The sequence below is a fragment of the Aphidius gifuensis genome, linkage group LG4 (genome assembly GCF_014905175.1).
Source record: "Aphidius gifuensis isolate YNYX2018 linkage group LG4, ASM1490517v1, whole genome shotgun sequence".
Classification (NCBI taxonomy): Eukaryota; Metazoa; Arthropoda; class Insecta; order Hymenoptera; family Braconidae; genus Aphidius; species Aphidius gifuensis.
In genome coordinates this window covers 5,738,396-5,755,334 of record NC_057791.1, presented here as the reverse complement: position 1 = coordinate 5,755,334, position 16,939 = coordinate 5,738,396, and the positions used below count along the sequence as shown (strand labels likewise).

At 23.0% G+C, this 16,939-nt stretch overlaps 5 protein-coding genes across 8 annotated transcripts; 3 read left to right on the top strand and 2 right to left on the bottom strand.

Annotated features, from left to right (window-relative positions):
- Window positions 1–225: 225 nt before the first annotated feature.
- Window positions 226–3,406, top strand: LOC122853768. The gene is made up of 3 exons (XM_044154186.1): window positions 226–601; window positions 720–2,514; window positions 3,397–3,406. The coding sequence occupies exons 1-3, from the start codon at window positions 538–540 to the stop codon at window positions 3,404–3,406; spliced, it is 1,869 nt and encodes a 622-aa protein (XP_044010121.1). The 5' UTR covers window positions 226–537.
- A 102-nt stretch (window positions 3,407–3,508) lies between these two features.
- On the top strand, window positions 3,509–6,378 carry LOC122854848 (MFS-type transporter SLC18B1-like). The gene is made up of 8 exons (XM_044155862.1): window positions 3,509–3,759; window positions 4,311–4,406; window positions 4,499–4,789; window positions 4,871–4,991; window positions 5,056–5,279; window positions 5,339–5,514; window positions 5,601–5,769; window positions 5,851–6,378. The coding sequence occupies exons 1-8, from the start codon at window positions 3,649–3,651 to the stop codon at window positions 6,154–6,156; spliced, it is 1,494 nt and encodes a 497-aa protein (XP_044011797.1). The 5' UTR covers window positions 3,509–3,648; the 3' UTR covers window positions 6,157–6,378.
- Window positions 6,379–6,390: 12 nt separating this feature from the next.
- Window positions 6,391–9,178, bottom strand: LOC122854850 (CAAX prenyl protease 2). 2 transcript variants are annotated; one of them, XM_044155866.1, is made up of 7 exons: window positions 8,326–8,595; window positions 7,875–8,230; window positions 7,617–7,722; window positions 7,384–7,522; window positions 7,066–7,302; window positions 6,904–6,966; window positions 6,391–6,838 (listed from the first exon to the last, which is right to left on the bottom strand). In XM_044155866.1, exons 2-7 carry the CDS (start codon window positions 7,976–7,978, stop codon window positions 6,624–6,626), a joined length of 864 nt encoding a protein of 287 aa, XP_044011801.1. In that variant the 5' UTR covers window positions 7,979–8,230; window positions 8,326–8,595; the 3' UTR covers window positions 6,391–6,623. The 2 variants fall into 2 exon arrangements, with proteins under 2 accessions (XP_044011801.1, XP_044011802.1); XM_044155867.1 differs by lacking the exon at window positions 8,326–8,595 and adding an exon at window positions 9,007–9,178 and having other exon boundaries at window positions 6,431–6,838.
- Window positions 8,915–13,054, top strand: LOC122854851 (AP-1 complex subunit sigma-2). 2 transcript variants are annotated; one of them, XM_044155868.1, is made up of 6 exons: window positions 8,915–8,937; window positions 9,232–9,350; window positions 9,438–9,616; window positions 9,688–9,796; window positions 9,881–10,018; window positions 12,943–13,054. In XM_044155868.1, the coding sequence occupies exons 2-6, from the start codon at window positions 9,348–9,350 to the stop codon at window positions 12,985–12,987; spliced, it is 474 nt and encodes a 157-aa protein (XP_044011803.1). In that variant the 5' UTR covers window positions 8,915–8,937; window positions 9,232–9,347; the 3' UTR covers window positions 12,988–13,054. The 2 variants fall into 2 exon arrangements, with proteins under 2 accessions (XP_044011803.1, XP_044011804.1); XM_044155869.1 differs by lacking the exons at window positions 8,915–8,937; window positions 12,943–13,054 and adding an exon at window positions 12,000–12,199 and having other exon boundaries at window positions 9,230–9,350.
- A 553-nt stretch (window positions 13,055–13,607) lies between these two features.
- LOC122854849 (3'-5' ssDNA/RNA exonuclease TatD) lies at window positions 13,608–16,097 on the bottom strand. 2 transcript variants are annotated; one of them, XM_044155863.1, is made up of 3 exons: window positions 15,610–16,095; window positions 14,510–15,510; window positions 13,608–14,413 (listed from the first exon to the last, which is right to left on the bottom strand). In XM_044155863.1, the coding sequence occupies exon 2, from the start codon at window positions 15,458–15,460 to the stop codon at window positions 14,516–14,518; it is 945 nt and encodes a 314-aa protein (XP_044011798.1). In that variant the 5' UTR covers window positions 15,461–15,510; window positions 15,610–16,095; the 3' UTR covers window positions 13,608–14,413; window positions 14,510–14,515. The 2 variants fall into 2 exon arrangements, with proteins under 2 accessions (XP_044011798.1, XP_044011800.1); XM_044155865.1 differs by having other exon boundaries at window positions 13,612–14,413; window positions 14,510–15,535; window positions 15,610–16,097.
- Between the last annotated feature and the right edge of the window lie 842 nt (window positions 16,098–16,939).

Sequence of the window (16,939 nt, the reverse complement as noted above, 5' to 3'; positions counted from 1 at the left end):
ATTTATATTTATAAATTGATATGTTTTTTAATTTTTTCTAAATCCTTATCTAATTTTATCAATTAGAATTCTTAATCATTTGTCTATCTATCTCTGTAAAATATACAGTTTTTATATTGATGAAAACAAAAGTCTGACATTTTATTTAAATTTGCCACACATTTTTTTTTTAGCCAATAGCATTCGAAATAATAATCATAATACAGATATTACTATTATCATTATGACATTAAAACAACAAAAGAACATACGTGTTACCGTTATGTTATTTTTATATTCTTAAGAAACCTTAACAATAGAAAATATAAATAAAAAAAAACCGTTTGAGAAAACCAGACAGGTGTTAAAAAAGCTAAAAGAAAAATAAAAAAAAACAACAATAATCAGGAATAAAACATTTTGTACCATTTGATGTTCAATATGTACTAAAAGGTTAGACGCACTCTTTTAGCATGATGAAATAATTTACAAGTTATAACAGAAAGATTACATAAATATTTACAATAGAAATAACAACAATACAAAATTTATTCAACAATGGCTCCTGTAACTCGTTCAAAGAGCAAGCCTAGCACGCCTTCATCATCATCATCAGAAAATGGTATGTATATTTGTCTCCAAATTCCAATGATGCTATTGTCTTTTGTCTAACATCTGCCAACTAAAAATAATGCATATTAAAACTCTGATTTAATTAAAGTAATTTATAAATGTTTTAGATACCAATGTCAAATATAAATTAAATATAAATTTATCACGGATATTGAAAAATTATCAGTCACGTCTACTTGTTCATACAAAAGCCTGGAAGACCAAGCATCAAAATCATTTGATTAATTTGTTTTATCATGCATTTTTAGATGCTCGTATATTTGAACTAAGTACAAAACAAATGATAGAAGTTGCTCGTAAATATTTCGAAAATCAAGGCATTAATAAATTTTATTGTGATCCAGTTTTTTTGAAGAGATGTTTATCAAATTCGGTGATACTTCGAAGTCTTGTTTTGAAATTTAAAGATCCACAATCTGTTAAAATTGACAGAAATAATGTTGATCATTCAGTTGTAAAATTACAAACTCCATCTGACAAAAATGACGAATTAAATAAACATTTTTGTAAAGAACAAAATGCATCATTAAATATTGAAATAAAAAATGAAAATTCGTCACAAGTATTAACAAACAATGATGTATTAAAAAAGCCAAGTAATCAACAAATAATGTATGTTGATAAAACAGCAGTTAATAATAAATTAGCTGTTATAAAAACAACGACAGCTAATGATTTGCTAAAACAAGCTGATATTTTATCGACTATTAATGTTAAAGAAAATGCATTGAATAATGATTTCACATCAAAATTATTAAATGAAGTTATAAATAATTCAGGAATTCATAAATTATCATATCATGTTATTAATATTCAAGAGAAAATAATAGTCAAAAGACAAGTTAAACTGTTAGTAATATTGTCAAGTGATAAAATTCGATTAATAACATTTAATTTATTAAATAAAAAATATTATGTTAATGATTTATTATTACAAGCTGGTATTTTATTAGATAAAAAACCAGAAGTATCACATGTTGTACATCCAATATTGGGAAATATAAATTACATTGTTGAGTGTGAAACAACAAAAATAATGATAAATTCAATTAAAATTAATTATTCAGCTTCAATATTAACAAGCAAAATATTATTTAATCCAAAAAATTATAAATATTCATGCAAATTAATTGATGATCCAAAAGATACAATTGTTAAACAACAAATTAAAATATTAGTTGTAATGCCAAATAATAATGAAAGATTGATTACATTTAATTTATTAAATGATAAATGTTATCTTAATGATTTACTTAAACGAGCTGGCATTCCATTGAATGGTAAAACAAAAGTATCACTTGTTGATAATTATCATTCATTAAATATTTATTATGCTGTTAAATATAAAACTGATGAAATACCTAAGCCATCATCATCATTTGACACTAATACATTTGAAAATGAAAATTTAACATCTACAGTAGGTGATAAATGTGGAGCATCATTGAATTCATTTGATTGTTGTAAACAAAAAGAAGAAAATAGTACTGAATTAGTGCCAAATAAATGTTCATTTAGTAATGAAAATAATAAACCAACAGATGTTTTAGTTGAAGAGAAATTATTTGACAATATTGGACAAAAAATTGCCTGTAATGATAAAAAACAATTGTCAAATATTAAAATTTCTACTGTACTTGAGTGCTGGACAATAAGAATTGGATTATACGAGTATAAACCAGAACATCTTGTTATGATAGATTCAACCGGTCTAACACTACTTGTACCAAGACATGATGATAAAAATTCATTTGTCAAATTACGTATAAAATATGAAGAAATAATTGAAGTTGAAATACACTGTGGTGAAACTCCAGCATTATTTTTGTACACTGATGCAATTGTTGCTTTGAAAATACAAAAATTATTATATATGGAAAATAATGGTCAATTATATAGAATGCACAAAAGAATATCATTTTTACTTAAAAATTTAAGTGAAGAATCGATAAAAAAATTAGAAATAATATTTTCACAATTATGTTTATTTACAAAAATAAATGAAAAACAAGCTTACAATAATTTAGAATAATTATGCTGAAGTTTTGATATTTTTCTAAAATTTATTTTTTTTTTTTTGTTTATTGAATGTTGATCATTTTCAATTTATACGAACATGATTTCAAATTTTCTTGAAATGAATATTGTAAAAATAGATTGTTTAAATTATAATCTATAATATTTTTGATAATTTAATTATATTTAATTACGTTCAATTACTACAACAATTTAAAATTGTGTTTATTAGATTCCTCATTTCGTTTGAAAAAATTAAAAACTTTGATATGTTGTACAATATGTTTTATATTACTAATTAATGATAAAAATTAATTTAAATTAAGAGAATAAGTTTGAACAAAGATAATTCAATCATTGATTAAAAATTAATTTGAAATTGTTTTTGTCGTGAAATTATTAAAAGCAATTTGAGGTTTTTTCATTGAGTAAATCTCCCCTCGACAAGTAAATATTGGAAGCTGAGTAGATTGTTTCTCTTGACAAATCAGTCAGTCAGTCTCAAGAGAAAACCAGTCAAATTTTTTCATACAATATATTATATAATCTTTAAATAATTTACTAAAATTATGCCAAACTATCTTACATTCATAAAAAAAAAAAAGAAGAGAGTTCAGTAATACTTGTAGTAAGATAAGTAAATAAAAAAATGATAAAAAGTGTATTGAAATTGTCACAGTAAAATAAAATACAAAATTTATAATTTTTACCTGATAATATACTTTTGAAAGGAATTTAAATTGTCAATGTAAAAATTATATTTCACAGGTATCTGTGATTATTTTAGACGAAATAAATTAATATTTTGCAAAGCTCATTTTGTTTAATTAAAAAAAAAATATTAATATTTAAAATTCCAGACTAATAAATTCGATATCTCTTTTTTATTAATCGTGAGTGATTATTACAGTGAGCATAAATTCAAGAAATTTATGTATTCAACATTTGCTGAATCATCTATTTTATATATACAGTATTTTATTAATTTTTAATTTAAAATATTTGAAAAGTTTATTTGAAATGGTTGGTAAATTTACAAAACGTCAGTGGCTTACACTTTTTGTTATTAGCATTGCTGATTTTGCAAATGCTATATGTGTATCTTTGCAAGCACCTTTTTATCCTCAGGAAGTATGTTTTATAATTATTATTAAAATTTAAATTAACAAATAATTTTATTAACTTAATAATAGCAATAATTTAATCATAAAATTTCAATTTTCTTTTTAATTAAAACAGTGAAAAATTTAGATGAAATAATTATTTAAAATTAAAACGAAATTCTTTTTCCTTATTGGCAAAATAAATTTGTTAAATTAAATATACAAAATTAAAGAATAATTAATGATTTATTTTGTAGAAACATTATAAAGGAATTATCGAAATGTTTTTACGTTTATTTTTCATTGAATATACTTATACTTTATTCATAAAAAAAATATATATTTTATTGAAAGAAGAGAAAGCATTTTGAATGAAATATAATCATCATTTATTGGTTCAGACATAATGATAAATTATTTTTATAATATATATAGATAATTTTATTAATGGCTTATGAAATGACTGAGTTAAAAATGATGAAATTCTATAAATAATAATAGAATTAATTATCTATAATTATAATATTTAATAATGATAAAATATTTATTTGCAATAATAAATAATGAATTTATTTTTAGGCTGAAAAAAAGGGAGCTTCTCCAACAGAATATGGCTTGGTATTTGGTATCTTTGAATTGACTGTATTTATTATCAGTCCAATATATGGACAACGAGTAAGTACAACAACAACAATTAAATCAAAAATAAAATTAATTAAAACAATAATTTTATCTAAATGTTAATTCAATTTTTTATTTTCTTGCAGTTAAATAAAATTGGTCCCAAACTTTTATTCAACAGTGGAATATTAACAACAGGAACATGTGCTATATTATTTGGATTATTAGATAAAATTGATGGACATTATCCTTTCATTATACTTTCATTTGTTATTAGAATTATTGAAGCTCTAGGTAATGCAGCTTTTTTAACAGCTAGTTTTGCAATAATTGCTAAAGAATTTCCTGATAATGTTGCAACAACATTTGCAAGTCTTGAAACATTTTTTGGACTTGGTTTAATTGTTGGACCAACTGTTGGTGGTGTTCTTTATCAAGTAAGTATTTATAAATATATCATCAAAAGAAAATTAATATAAAAAACAAGTTTTTTATTTGAAAAAAAAAAAAAAAATTAGATTGGAGGATATACAACTCCATTTGCAGTATTGGGATCTGCATTATTTTTGGCTGCTGTTATGACAGCATTTGTACTTCCAGTACATGATGATTTAAATCAAGATGCACATAAAACTGGTGGTAAATATAAATTATAATAAAAATTAATTATTAATATCTGATTATGTAATATTTTTATTTCAAGGTTTTGCAAGAGTTTTAAAAATTCCTGGTGTTCTTGTTGCAAGTGCATCAATTATTGTAACAAGTATGAGTATTGGATTTTTACAAGCTACAATGGAACCTCATCTTAGACAATTTAATCTTAGTCCAGTTATTCTTGGTCTTATGTTTGTTATAAATGGTGGAACATATGCACTAACAGCACCTGCTTGGGGCTGGTTATGTGATAAAAGACTTCAACCAAAAGTAATATATTTCGAATGCAACACACTAGAAACAATTATTTATTTATTTTAATTTTTCAGGTAGCAACTTCAATTGGATGTTTATTGGTAGCTGTTGGTTTTAGTCTTATTGGTCCAGCACCATTTGTTCCTTCAAAAACAACAATTACCCTGACAGTTTGTGGTCTTGTTTTACATGGTTTAGGTATGTCTGCACAATTAGTTGCAAGTTTTAGTGATGCACTTGCTACATCTGTGTAAGTAAAATATACAATTTATTTATCAATAAAAAATTTAACTTGATAAATTCAATTAATATGCTTATATATTGTTTTTTTTTTAGCTTACATGGCTTTTCAAATAATCTTGAAACTTATGGTTTGATTAGTGGTTTATGGACAAGTGCATTTGCACTTGGTGCTTTTATTGGTCCAAGTATAGCTGGTATACTTTTGGATAATATTGGATTCAGAAATGCATCAATGTTTATTATTATTGTACATTTAATAGTGGTAATAATATAATTGTTTTATAATTTAAAAAAAAACAACAAAAAATATGTTTTTAATAATATGATGAATTAATAAAAATAGGGCTGCACTGCAGTGACATTTATTCGTTGCTGTTCACGAGGACATTATACATACTCAGAAGTTGGAAATGATTGTCGACGTTGTTTATCAACAGCTGATAGTTGCCGAATAAGAAGTCAAAGTCGTTCAATATGCAGACGTGATAAAGAAGTACCAATTGATAGACCAAGTGGAATGAATTCATTAATTGCTTGTAATAGTTATTCAAATAGAGCTGGTGTTTGGTCTAGAGCGTCATTCAATGAATTATACAATAATAGTTATGGCTCTGTTGAAGTTGAACGTTATCTGGAAAGGACTGCATAAACCTGACTGAATATGTCATTTTTTTTTTTAGTTAATGACTCGAATATATATTGTTTTACAGAGTCCAATTATTTCTTAAATTATGTACTTTTCAATATGAAAGTGTCATTATATGTTTAGTTAATTTGTAAAGATTAATTTAGAAAAAAAATATGTGTATCTTGTAGCTCATGTTGTTAATACATCAGCAAAAAAAAATAAGGAAAATATTAAATGAATTAATGCTCAATTTGTATATCAAAATTTATTTTATTTTAATTGAAACAAATTAACACAAATTCGTTGCATATATTTATAAATATTCTATTCGAACTTGACTATAATTTTTCGTATAAATATTTAATTGTTACATTGTTTTTATTAATAATGTAAAAAAGTTTTAATTCTTTAGAAATTTGAGGAGATAAATAATGTTGGTACGTACAGAAAAATTTATTTTCCATCAAAATATACTTTTAGATATTTATTTAAACAGATTGTTCGTTCCAAAAAATATTATTGTTAAACCATTTTGGATTTGTGAGAGGTGTTAAAAGAAAACACCAAGCAATTAAACCAATGAAAAATAAACTCAATAAACCAGCTCTTTTAACAGGATTTTTGTAAGCAAGAACTTCAGAAATATCTGGAAATCCCATATGATTACAAAATGAATGAGCAGTGAATGACGCGATGATGTGTCCTAATAACAAAATTGAATATTTAATGAAAATTATATTACTGTAAATTTTATTAAATATAAATTACCTGTTTTAGCAAATAAAAATGCAGCATAAATTCCAAATAAAGTTGTATATGCAAATTGAAAACCTACAAAAGAAATAAGGATAATTTCATGTTTTTATCTTTTATATTTTTAAAAATGCATCATCCCAAAACAGCCATGAATAAATATTTGATTAAACTTACTTGATATAAAAAAGGCATGTTTAAATTCCATTCCTTTTTTCATTCTGTCAACAATATGATGAAAATGAGCAATGCCAAAAAATAAAGGACATATAAAAATTGCAATTTTTTGATTAAAACATTGCATTAACAATGGCAGCATGCAAGCTCTAAATGTCCACTCTTCACTGAGTGGTGCAACAACTAAATTTCTCCACCATATCAGTGATTTAATGCTGTTTAGCCAATTAGTTGGTTCTACAATTAAAAAAATTATAAAAACACATTAATGTATAAAATTAAATAATGTAAAAAGTATATACGTACATATATACTGACCACCATAAAAACGCCATGATCCATTGACACTTAGCATAGTGATTGGACCAAGAAATAAGACAATTGTCAAAAAGAGTGGAATTAAAACTGCTTGTAATAAACCTGACCATCTTAGACCAAGTAATTCCCACAAAGTTTCCTTAAAATAAAAACAAAGACAATAATATATTAATTGCTTGTAATAATTTGTAATTTAATATATAATATTTTAAATTGTAAATTGTAAAAATTACTTGTTGTATGAGTCCTTGGTTTAATCCTATGTAAAGAGGTACAGGGGAAATCAAAGATATGATGAAAACACTTAGAAAACGTTTTTTAATTGTACTTGGATGTTCTCTGAAAAAGATAAAAATGATTATTTATTGATTAGTAGAGTAGCTGTTGTCAATCAACCCACAGATAATCTTAAAAATATAATTAAACCATAAAGTTACATAATGAACAATTCAAAAGTACGTAGAAATTGTTTTTTAATTTTTTTCTATCACCTTGAATGTGGTGATTTCCAAATGTAGAGACTTGCTACGTAGATGATTGATAGAATTGTACATGAAAATATTGCAAATGTACATTGTAATTGACTGTGTTCCATTGTAATTTCTTGTTGATTATTTTGTTATGTAAAAAATTCATAACTTTCATCAATTTATGATGAATAATTAGCTCTACTAATTTCGTGTATGTTATCTTTAAAAGATTATCAATAAATAATAATTTTAAATTCAAAATTACTGGTAGAAGGATGAATTTATTGAAGCAGTTTTCCTGTTGATGTAAGAGCAAATGGTCCTGAGTGATTCATCAACAACTCATCACTAGAAACTGTCAGCTGTTGTTGTGTATTCTAAAATAAAATAATTATTAAAAAGATATTAATTTATTTAAAATATTAAACAAATTGTATTTAATAATTTATTTATATTTAATTAATAATTATACTTTTTTATTTATTTATTTGTTTTGTTATTATTATGATTCTTTAAAAACAACTGTCATGGCGGTTTTCTTGTTGTAGAAATATTTTAAAAATTTCTAAATTCAGAGATATTATAATTCACAAATAAACATAAAAAATTATTTAACAATAAAGATATTATTATAAATAATCTCTATATAAAAACAGTATTTTCGTTTAATTTAAAAAATTAAAATACAATTTATTCTACTTTTGTAAAGCAGGCCTTAGTTTTACATGTAAATTCGGCCAAAAAGAATGGAAAAATGTCGCCGAACTTTTCAGTCAATTTACTTAACTTAACGTGAACTTTTCTGTTCGAAACTGTTTATAACATTTCATTCAGAGAATTGACAAATATAAAAATATATACAGAATATATCAATTTACATAACTACTATATAAATACATAATAAATTTAATTTATAACAATATTTACATTTTTATAAACTCTCAATTCATAATAGCTCTATTCAATTATTTTATCAAATTTGAAAGAATTACAGTCTGATCTACTTTAAGTCTACTACATAAATTACTACTATAAATATTGTCATATTAATTAAAGTTTGATCAAATTATCATTTCTTACAAAGGTAAATACAATCATTTATTGTTTTTCTTTATACAATATTTAGTTTTTTTACAATGAAATAATAACAAACCTCAGTTTATTTATTCGTAGTTTAGCTACCCAAGTCCAATAATAATTTACCAATCATTGAATCATCAGTCAAACTTTAACTGTTGAGGCTAGTTTGACTGATAAAATAAATAGACAAATGTCAATAAAACACACCTCTGTATATGTTTACCCCAATTGTCTTACATTCGCAGTAAATATTGTTGGAATAACCAAAATACTCAAAAGATTATTGTGTTTGTTTTAGCCAAGCCTCAAGTCAGGTGATACAATAAGGAATAGATAAATTCAAATGAAAACCCTGACACTCACCAAATTTTAAAGAATTATTAATCATATTTTAGTCATTTCTACACCCTAAAAATGGTAAATAATTAAATTATCATTCCAATTACATAGCAACTTGTTATAATATCAAAAAATTGTATTTCCTTTTTATTTGACATTTTTCAGATGCAATTTATGTTGTTGTTTAGTCGTCAAGGAAAATTACGTTTGCAAAAATGGTACGTTGCACATCCAGATAAATTGAAAAAGAAAATAACACGAGAACTTATTACTACAATTCTTGCAAGAAAACCAAAAATGTCAAGTTTTCTTGAATGGAAAGATGTTAAAGTTGTTTATAAAAGGTATAAAAATAATAAATTATAATTAAATTATTTAATTTGTTGTATTAACTAATTATTATTATTAATTTTAGATATGCAAGTTTATATTTTTGTTGTGCTATTGAACAAGTTGACAATGAATTGTTAACTCTAGAAATCATTCATCGTTATGTAGAATTATTGGACAAATATTTTGGAAGTGTAAGTTAACAAATGTCATTTATGTAATCATATAATAATTTGTTTTTGAATAATTTGTTAATTAGTTAAATTTCTTGTATTTAGGTTTGTGAGCTTGACATCATTTTTAACTTTGAAAAAGCATATTTCATACTTGATGAACTATTGGTTGGTGGTGAAATACAAGAAACAAGTAAAAAAAATGTTTTAAAGGCCATTGCTGCACAGGATTTATTACAGGAGGTTAGTTATGGCAATGAGCCACTAGAATTGTAATATTTCTTGTCTCATTTTATTTTTCACATAAACGGTTTGATTGTATTCAATATGACAAAAAAAAAAGAAGTCATTATTGTCTAAATCAAACATTATTTACCGTTTATTAACTATCACTATTGTTCAATATCTGTCTAATTGTTTTTTTGTACAAAGATATTAACAATAATCTTTGTTTCTTCACTGTGTAATTAATAATTTTATTCTGCGCTAATTCTATAATCGTATTTGTTCAAATGAAAAATGCATAATAATTTTTTTTTCTTTTTTTCTTTTTAATATTTAAATGTTTAATACAGTTAAAATTTTAGTCAGTTTACCTGAATTTTATCTTGATTTTATTACTGTTATCAGAATTTGGTTGAGGCCATAATTTATTACAAATGTGTAATATAAAAAAAATATCTGGTACCGTCCATAAAGTTTATATTTTAATTTAACTAATATTATTTTTAATTAAAACACTATGAAATAACTGCAATAAATATTAACTGCAGAAAACTAACAAAATCTTTTTTAAACAAATGTTCATATATTTAAACGAAAACGTAAAAAACATTAGATGTTTCTTTTATTCTGTTTGAAGACTGGTTTAGTACAAATCTTATGAAATCAAAATTATAAAATATTTGTGTGTGAATAATTAATAAGTGATTGCATACATTTACTAAATTATAAAAATCGGGATATGTGTTTCTACAAAAAAAAAAAGTAATCAAAGTATTGTTATTAGAGTGTTGAAAATTAAAAATTAGTTCATTATCTACCCTGAAAATATATTAACCCAATGGTTCTCTTGAATCGACAATGGCCAAGATCCAAATTGTGATAAAAAAAAAATAATAATTATTAGATTAAGATAGTACAAATTTATAATATCAATTATCTTAACATTTTTATCCTATTAAATTTAAAATTCTCTCCTGCTTATTGCATAATAATTTACAGCATTATAATATAAATTTTTAAACGACAATATAATTGTGTGAATGAATATTTTATATATTTTAAAAAATAGTTTTTTAAAAGGGCTTATCAATTTGAAATAATAAAAAACTGTATGTAAAAGTTAATACTGTGTAGATAATATAAAAAAATTAAATTTTTGACTATCTCAATTTAAATATATATTGTTTTTAATAAAAAATAATTCATTTTTTAATGATAAAATTACGAGAAATATTGTTATATTTTGTAGTGTCGATATACAATTGATTGAGTAGCTTTTTATTTTCTAAATTGTCACTCAAATTTTAATCGTAATTAATAATTTATAATTAAGATAATTTAAATTGTTATCATGAAATTTTAATATCATTTAAAATAGGCCAACTCATTAATTAAGATCATGTTTCATTTATTTTTTTCAACACTAGATGTCAGAATGATTTTTTTAGATAAACTTCGATACACCTATGAGCACCTATGATAATCTTTGAAAGACTTTTCAAGATTATTATCACGAAGAAAATGTAAATAAAAAAAAAAAAATAGTAGGAAAAATAATAAGTCGGTAAGCAAGTGAGTTGGTCCAAATTACAGAGTAAAATTCTTTTATTTTTCCATCGCATGATGAAGCAGCTTCCCACATGAAGATATTTTTCATCAATAGGCTCTTTACCTGGCTAATTTTTAGTCATTTTAAAACGTTTCATAATTAAAACTAAAAAATATTGCGAGTTATTTGAATTGTGGGAAAAATAAGCTGCTTTTTTATTTTTTATTTTGCAATAAAGTCATTTTTTATTCTATCGGTTTAAATATTTTCTTTTATCTCTGTTCATTTGAATGTAAAATTATTACAAATGTGTCCTCTTTTAACGTAAATATAAAATAAAATTTAGAAGAGAATTGAATAACAAAAAAATAAGAAAAGAAAGAAAATACTTTGACAATAAACAATAAAAATAAGTTAGTTAGTTTTTTTTTTTTTTTTTGTTTGTGTAAGGATGAAGCTGTTGAAGGTGCACTACGAGATATAGGGCTTTTATAAAGATTCAACAACTTTAAAGTGATAGCAACCGCAGAGAGCCCGAATGTTCTTCTATCCAACAATATCATCGCCTGTCTTCACAATCTCGTATGAGATATAAAAATTAAATATAAAAAAATTAAACAATTATTTAATAATTAATTAACATCTCTGGAAGTATGTCAATATATAAAAAACAAAAATAAAAAATATTTTATATATATCTTAAATTAGTGTTGAAAAAAATTCATACTAAAACCTGTAAATTCATAAAAAAAAAATATGATTTATTTATGAGATTGTTAGTATAAAAATTATATTAAATTTATTAATATTTAATTAATTTACAAGGTCATTAAAAATTAAAAATAATTATTACAATTTTTTTTTAATGACGAAACACAGTGATGTCAATTTTGTTGGCTCGTTTTAAACTTGCCTGAAAGAAAATTATTGTCAATTATTTTCTCTTGTTACACAGTCTGTAATATTCTAATTTTTCTGAATTTATTTTCACGTTTTAACTGTATAATTTTAAAACTATTTTGTAGTATTCTTTTAAATGTGTTTAACTCTATAATAAATTGTCAGAATATTTTATTCTGTTTTTCATTTTTGAATTATTCTTTTTTTTAACTTTTAATTAACCATTTTATAAATAAATAATAAACAAATATATAAAGATGTATTAAATCTAATATTTTGTATTTCGAAAAATTATTTTACTCTGCACTATAAGTGATCGGATAATTATCATAAAATAATATTGTCAAGTATGTATTTTTGTATTATTTAATTTAATGAAAATATAAATTTTTATATTTATTTCAGAAAAGTTAATAATCAATCTATATAATTTTTTTTTTTTTTGAATAATAATCAGTTATTAATATAAATTTTTATATTAATTTTGTTACAGGAAGAAACTCCACAAGGATTTTTCGAAGATCATGGACTTGGATAACAAAATTACAAAGGATTAGAATAATTAATTCTATAAATTTATTGTTAATCATTTTCACTTTCAAACTTCTGTCTGTTATCTATAAAATTAAACCCTATTATTATTTTATTAAACTAAATTTTTAAATCTAAATTTACACTCAGTTTGATTTTTTTTTCTCTAAAAAAACTTAGTATGTTCAAGTGTGATGAATCATATCTCATAAATAATTAGTTATAATATTTGAATAATTAATTTTTTGTCATTATTTTATTTCTTTGTCAACACAAAAACCATTATTTCACTCATTATTTGTTTTATTTTTAATTTAAGTATCTTATTGTATATTTCTTTATTAATAAATATCAATTATGCACCATTAAGTTTTTTATTACAACTTATTGAATCTCTTCCTTTTTTTTGAGCCAATAATCATGTACAATAATTTTTTTTTAATCTTCAAATTGTCTACTGCCAATAGCTCTGAAATTTACCAGCAATTTTGAGTCTACTAAATTTGACAGCATTCAGCAACCTTTGAAATTAAAAAACAATGAAGAAATACGAGTTTATTGCACATGTAAGAAACGACTCCAATAACACCATCGAATAATAAAATTACTTGATAAATAAAAAATGCATTTTTAATTTTACAATTTGATTAATAAAAGTATTTAATATATACATATATCATTTTTTATTTACAATGTTTTTAGTATAATTTTATTTGTCAAAAAAAATATTTTTAGATTAAAAAAAAAAAAAAAAATTATACAAATCATTGTATTAATATTACGATAAAAATTATGTCAAAAAATATATGATTTATTAGATTATTAATTTTCGAAATAGGAGCTTTTATAATGTTGGACTCACAAGAAAATAATAACGTTGTTAAAAAAATAAATTTTCATCACTTAAATAATAATGTACTGTATATTTATGGCAACAAATGTTATGTATATTGTTAAATTATATTAAATAACATATAGATTATTAGATATTATAATATATTTTAGCTGAATTGTCGTTTTCTTTGAGCCAAAATTCAAACAAATTCAATTTTTATTAAACAAATTTCGGCTTTGTTTAAGTTATATATAAATTTTTTATTTTCTTTGATATGATCTCTTTTTTTTTTATCAAACAAAAAACTGATTATTTTGTGTAAAAGCTCCTGTTTTTATAAAAAACATAATGAATATATATAAATTTTTAAAATTTTAATTAGTATATTTTATGAGGTTAAAAAAAAATCAAGAAAATATGAGTTTTATTGCACGTAGCCATATTTTAGCATTATTCAAAAGAAAAAAAAATAATAAAAAAAATAGATAAATTATTGACGAAAAATAAATTTTATAAAGCTAATTGTCCACTTTAAATTTGTTAAAAAAAAATTAATATCTGGACTTTGTTGGTTCTATAAAAACTGGACTCTTGAATTCTGCAAATAATAAAAGAAAAAAAATAATAATAATTACAATAATTTTTGACTGTAATAAATAAATAATAAATAATAAATTTAATTACTAATTATTACCATTAATCATTGACTCAAGCCAAAAATTTTGAGTGCATTAAAAGCAGTAGCAAGTGCAACTTCTTCTGGAGTTTTTTTCATAAATGCTGCAACCATTTCAACAATTGCTGGAAGTGCACATGGTTCATTACGTTGAAATGTACAATAACGATGTAAAAATGTCATTGATCTTTCAGTTAAACCTTTTTTAACATGTTCTGGTAATTTACTTGCTCTATTATTTGGATACATAAATGGTGCATCAGTTTGTACAAGAATTTTATCTAATGGTATATTTCCCATTTCAAGTACTTGTCTAAGACCACTATCAGATTTATCTTTACATAAATAACCAGTTATTCCCAAATAAAAACCTTCATCAATATATATTTTTGCTTCATCAGCATTACCAATAAATGAATGTATTAAAACTGGTGGTAATTTATTTCTATAATGACTTAATACTTCAACAACATCATTTTGTGCTCCTCTTTCATGTATAATTAATGGTTTTTTAATTCTACAAGCTAATTCAACTTGTTTATGAAATACAGAACGTTGTGTTTCTGGATCAGAAAAATTACGATTATAATCAAGTCCACATTCACCAATAGCAACACATTCAGTATTCATTGCTATTGTTTCAAGTTCATCTAATGTATCTAAATCTTCCCATGATTTTGCATCATGTGGATGAATTCCAGCTGTTGAATATAGTACACCAGGATATATTCTTGTTAAACGTAATGCTTCTTTACTTGATTTAACACTTGCTCCAATAACCATTATTTTTTGTACACCAGCATCTTTAGCACGTTGTATAACACTATCTAAATCACGATTATATTTTTTATTTGTTAAATTAGCACCAACATCAATGAGAATATAATTTTCATAACATTGACTCATCAATGAAGCATCAGTATTATCAAATTGTTTTAATTCTGATGAACTACTAGAATCATTAGCCATTTTTTTTCTGTTCTTTATGAAAATTAATTAATTAATTTTTGAGCAGTCAACTACAACAAACAAACAAACAATGAGCTATCATATTTAATATAGGATATTAATTCATAACATAATTAATTAAAGTAAACAAGTATCAATGTAATACATACATGTTGATGTTGTATGACTTGTATGTATATGAGGATTGTATAACCCCAAATTGAATCATGTCAAAATGTCAAATAATAACAAGCTTCAAATTATTCTTAATGTCAAAATGTGTATACAATTAATATGACACTATGTTTTTTTTTAGAAATATTCAATAACAGATGATGACAAGATGACAGAACAAAAGCATTTTATTTATAGGCATTATTTATCAACAATCATCAACAAATAGACGTCTGATTTTATATACAAATGAAGCTTTATAAAAATAATAAATATATCCCACTTTCACTAGCCCAAAGTAATGCTACTACGTGGCATTATTTTTTTATTTTTTTACTCCAAAAAAAGCTAAATGCAACCGTGACATCAACGTGAGCACACTCGTCCCGGCTAAAATTATAAGGTAGCATTGCCACCGCCAAATTTAGAGTTTTAAATAAAATTTAGAATGTTATAGAAAAAATACTACAAATGAATTGATAAAAATAAATATCAAAATGACGAAAAAAAAAAGCTGTTAATAGATATTCGAAATAAATCGTTTCATTCATACCTTAAAATGATGATATCCAATGACACCAATTGGAATCTCCGATTCGATTCGCCATATGTAATTTGCCAAAAAAAGCGCGGGAAACGTAGATTTAAAATCCACACACACGCGGATCATAAACATAAATGTTTTTTAAAAATCCTAGATGAAAAAAAAAAAAGCCCAATGAAATTTCATTAACAAAAAAATTCATAAATCATTCGTGAATTTTTTTAATAAAAAAAAATTATTTCTTTTTTCTCTTACACCATTTTTTTTTATTAAAAAAAAAAATTAAGCAATAAACAATTAATTTTTATTAACTTATAAACAATAATATGAAATATCAACTTGAAAAAAAAGTTTAAAAAAAAATATTTTCTACTATTTTTTTTGGTAGAAAATTATGTAGAAAATATTTTTTTATATAAAAATTGATTTATATGCTGTAAATTTTAAAAATTTAGAAAATTTATCTTGTACACAATTTGATTTTTTTTTTTTTTAATGATAAATTTTAACTATTTCTTTGGAGTATTATGACAAAATTTCTTTTTATTTATCAAAAATTTGTACTCACACGTTTTTGTGTTTAGCTGAATAAAAATGAGTCAATAATTTCCGAAAAAAAAAAATGATTAATCAACTTGAGGAGCTTTACAAAAAAATTTTAAAGATAAATAAAAATTTTTATATTTTTTTGTCTTTATTAAAATAATAAATCAATTTTTTTTTTCATTTTTAATGCACAAAAACGTATTGTTTCAGTCAATTTAAAAATTAGTATCAATAAT

Coding starts and splice junctions, on each gene's coding strand:
- LOC122853768 (XM_044154186.1), top strand. CDS start 538: ATGGCTCCTGTAACTCGTTCAAAGAGCAAGCCTAGCACGCCTTCATCA. Junction 602..719: donor ATCATCATCATCAGAAAATG/GTATGTATATTT, acceptor TAAATGTTTTAG/ATACCAATGTCAAATATAAA.
- LOC122854848 (XM_044155862.1), top strand. CDS start 3,649: ATGGTTGGTAAATTTACAAAACGTCAGTGGCTTACACTTTTTGTTATT. Junction 5,280..5,338: donor ATAAAAGACTTCAACCAAAA/GTAATATATTTC, acceptor TTAATTTTTCAG/GTAGCAACTTCAATTGGATG. Junction 5,770..5,850: donor TTATTGTACATTTAATAGTG/GTAATAATATAA, acceptor TAATAAAAATAG/GGCTGCACTGCAGTGACATT.
- LOC122854850 (XM_044155867.1), bottom strand. CDS start 7,978: ATGGAACACAGTCAATTACAATGTACATTTGCAATATTTTCATGTACA. Junction 6,967..7,065: donor ACATGCCTTTTTTATATCAA/GTAAGTTTAATC, acceptor TTTCTTTTGTAG/GTTTTCAATTTGCATATACA. Junction 6,839..6,903: donor ATTTTTATTTGCTAAAACAG/GTAATTTATATT, acceptor TTTTGTTATTAG/GACACATCATCGCGTCATTC.
- LOC122854851 (XM_044155868.1), top strand. Junction 9,617..9,687: donor GTTAAAGTTGTTTATAAAAG/GTATAAAAATAA, acceptor TATTAATTTTAG/ATATGCAAGTTTATATTTTT. Junction 10,019..12,942: donor CACAGGATTTATTACAGGAG/GTTAGTTATGGC, acceptor ATTTTGTTACAG/GAAGAAACTCCACAAGGATT.
- LOC122854849 (XM_044155865.1), bottom strand. CDS start 15,460: ATGGCTAATGATTCTAGTAGTTCATCAGAATTAAAACAATTTGATAAT.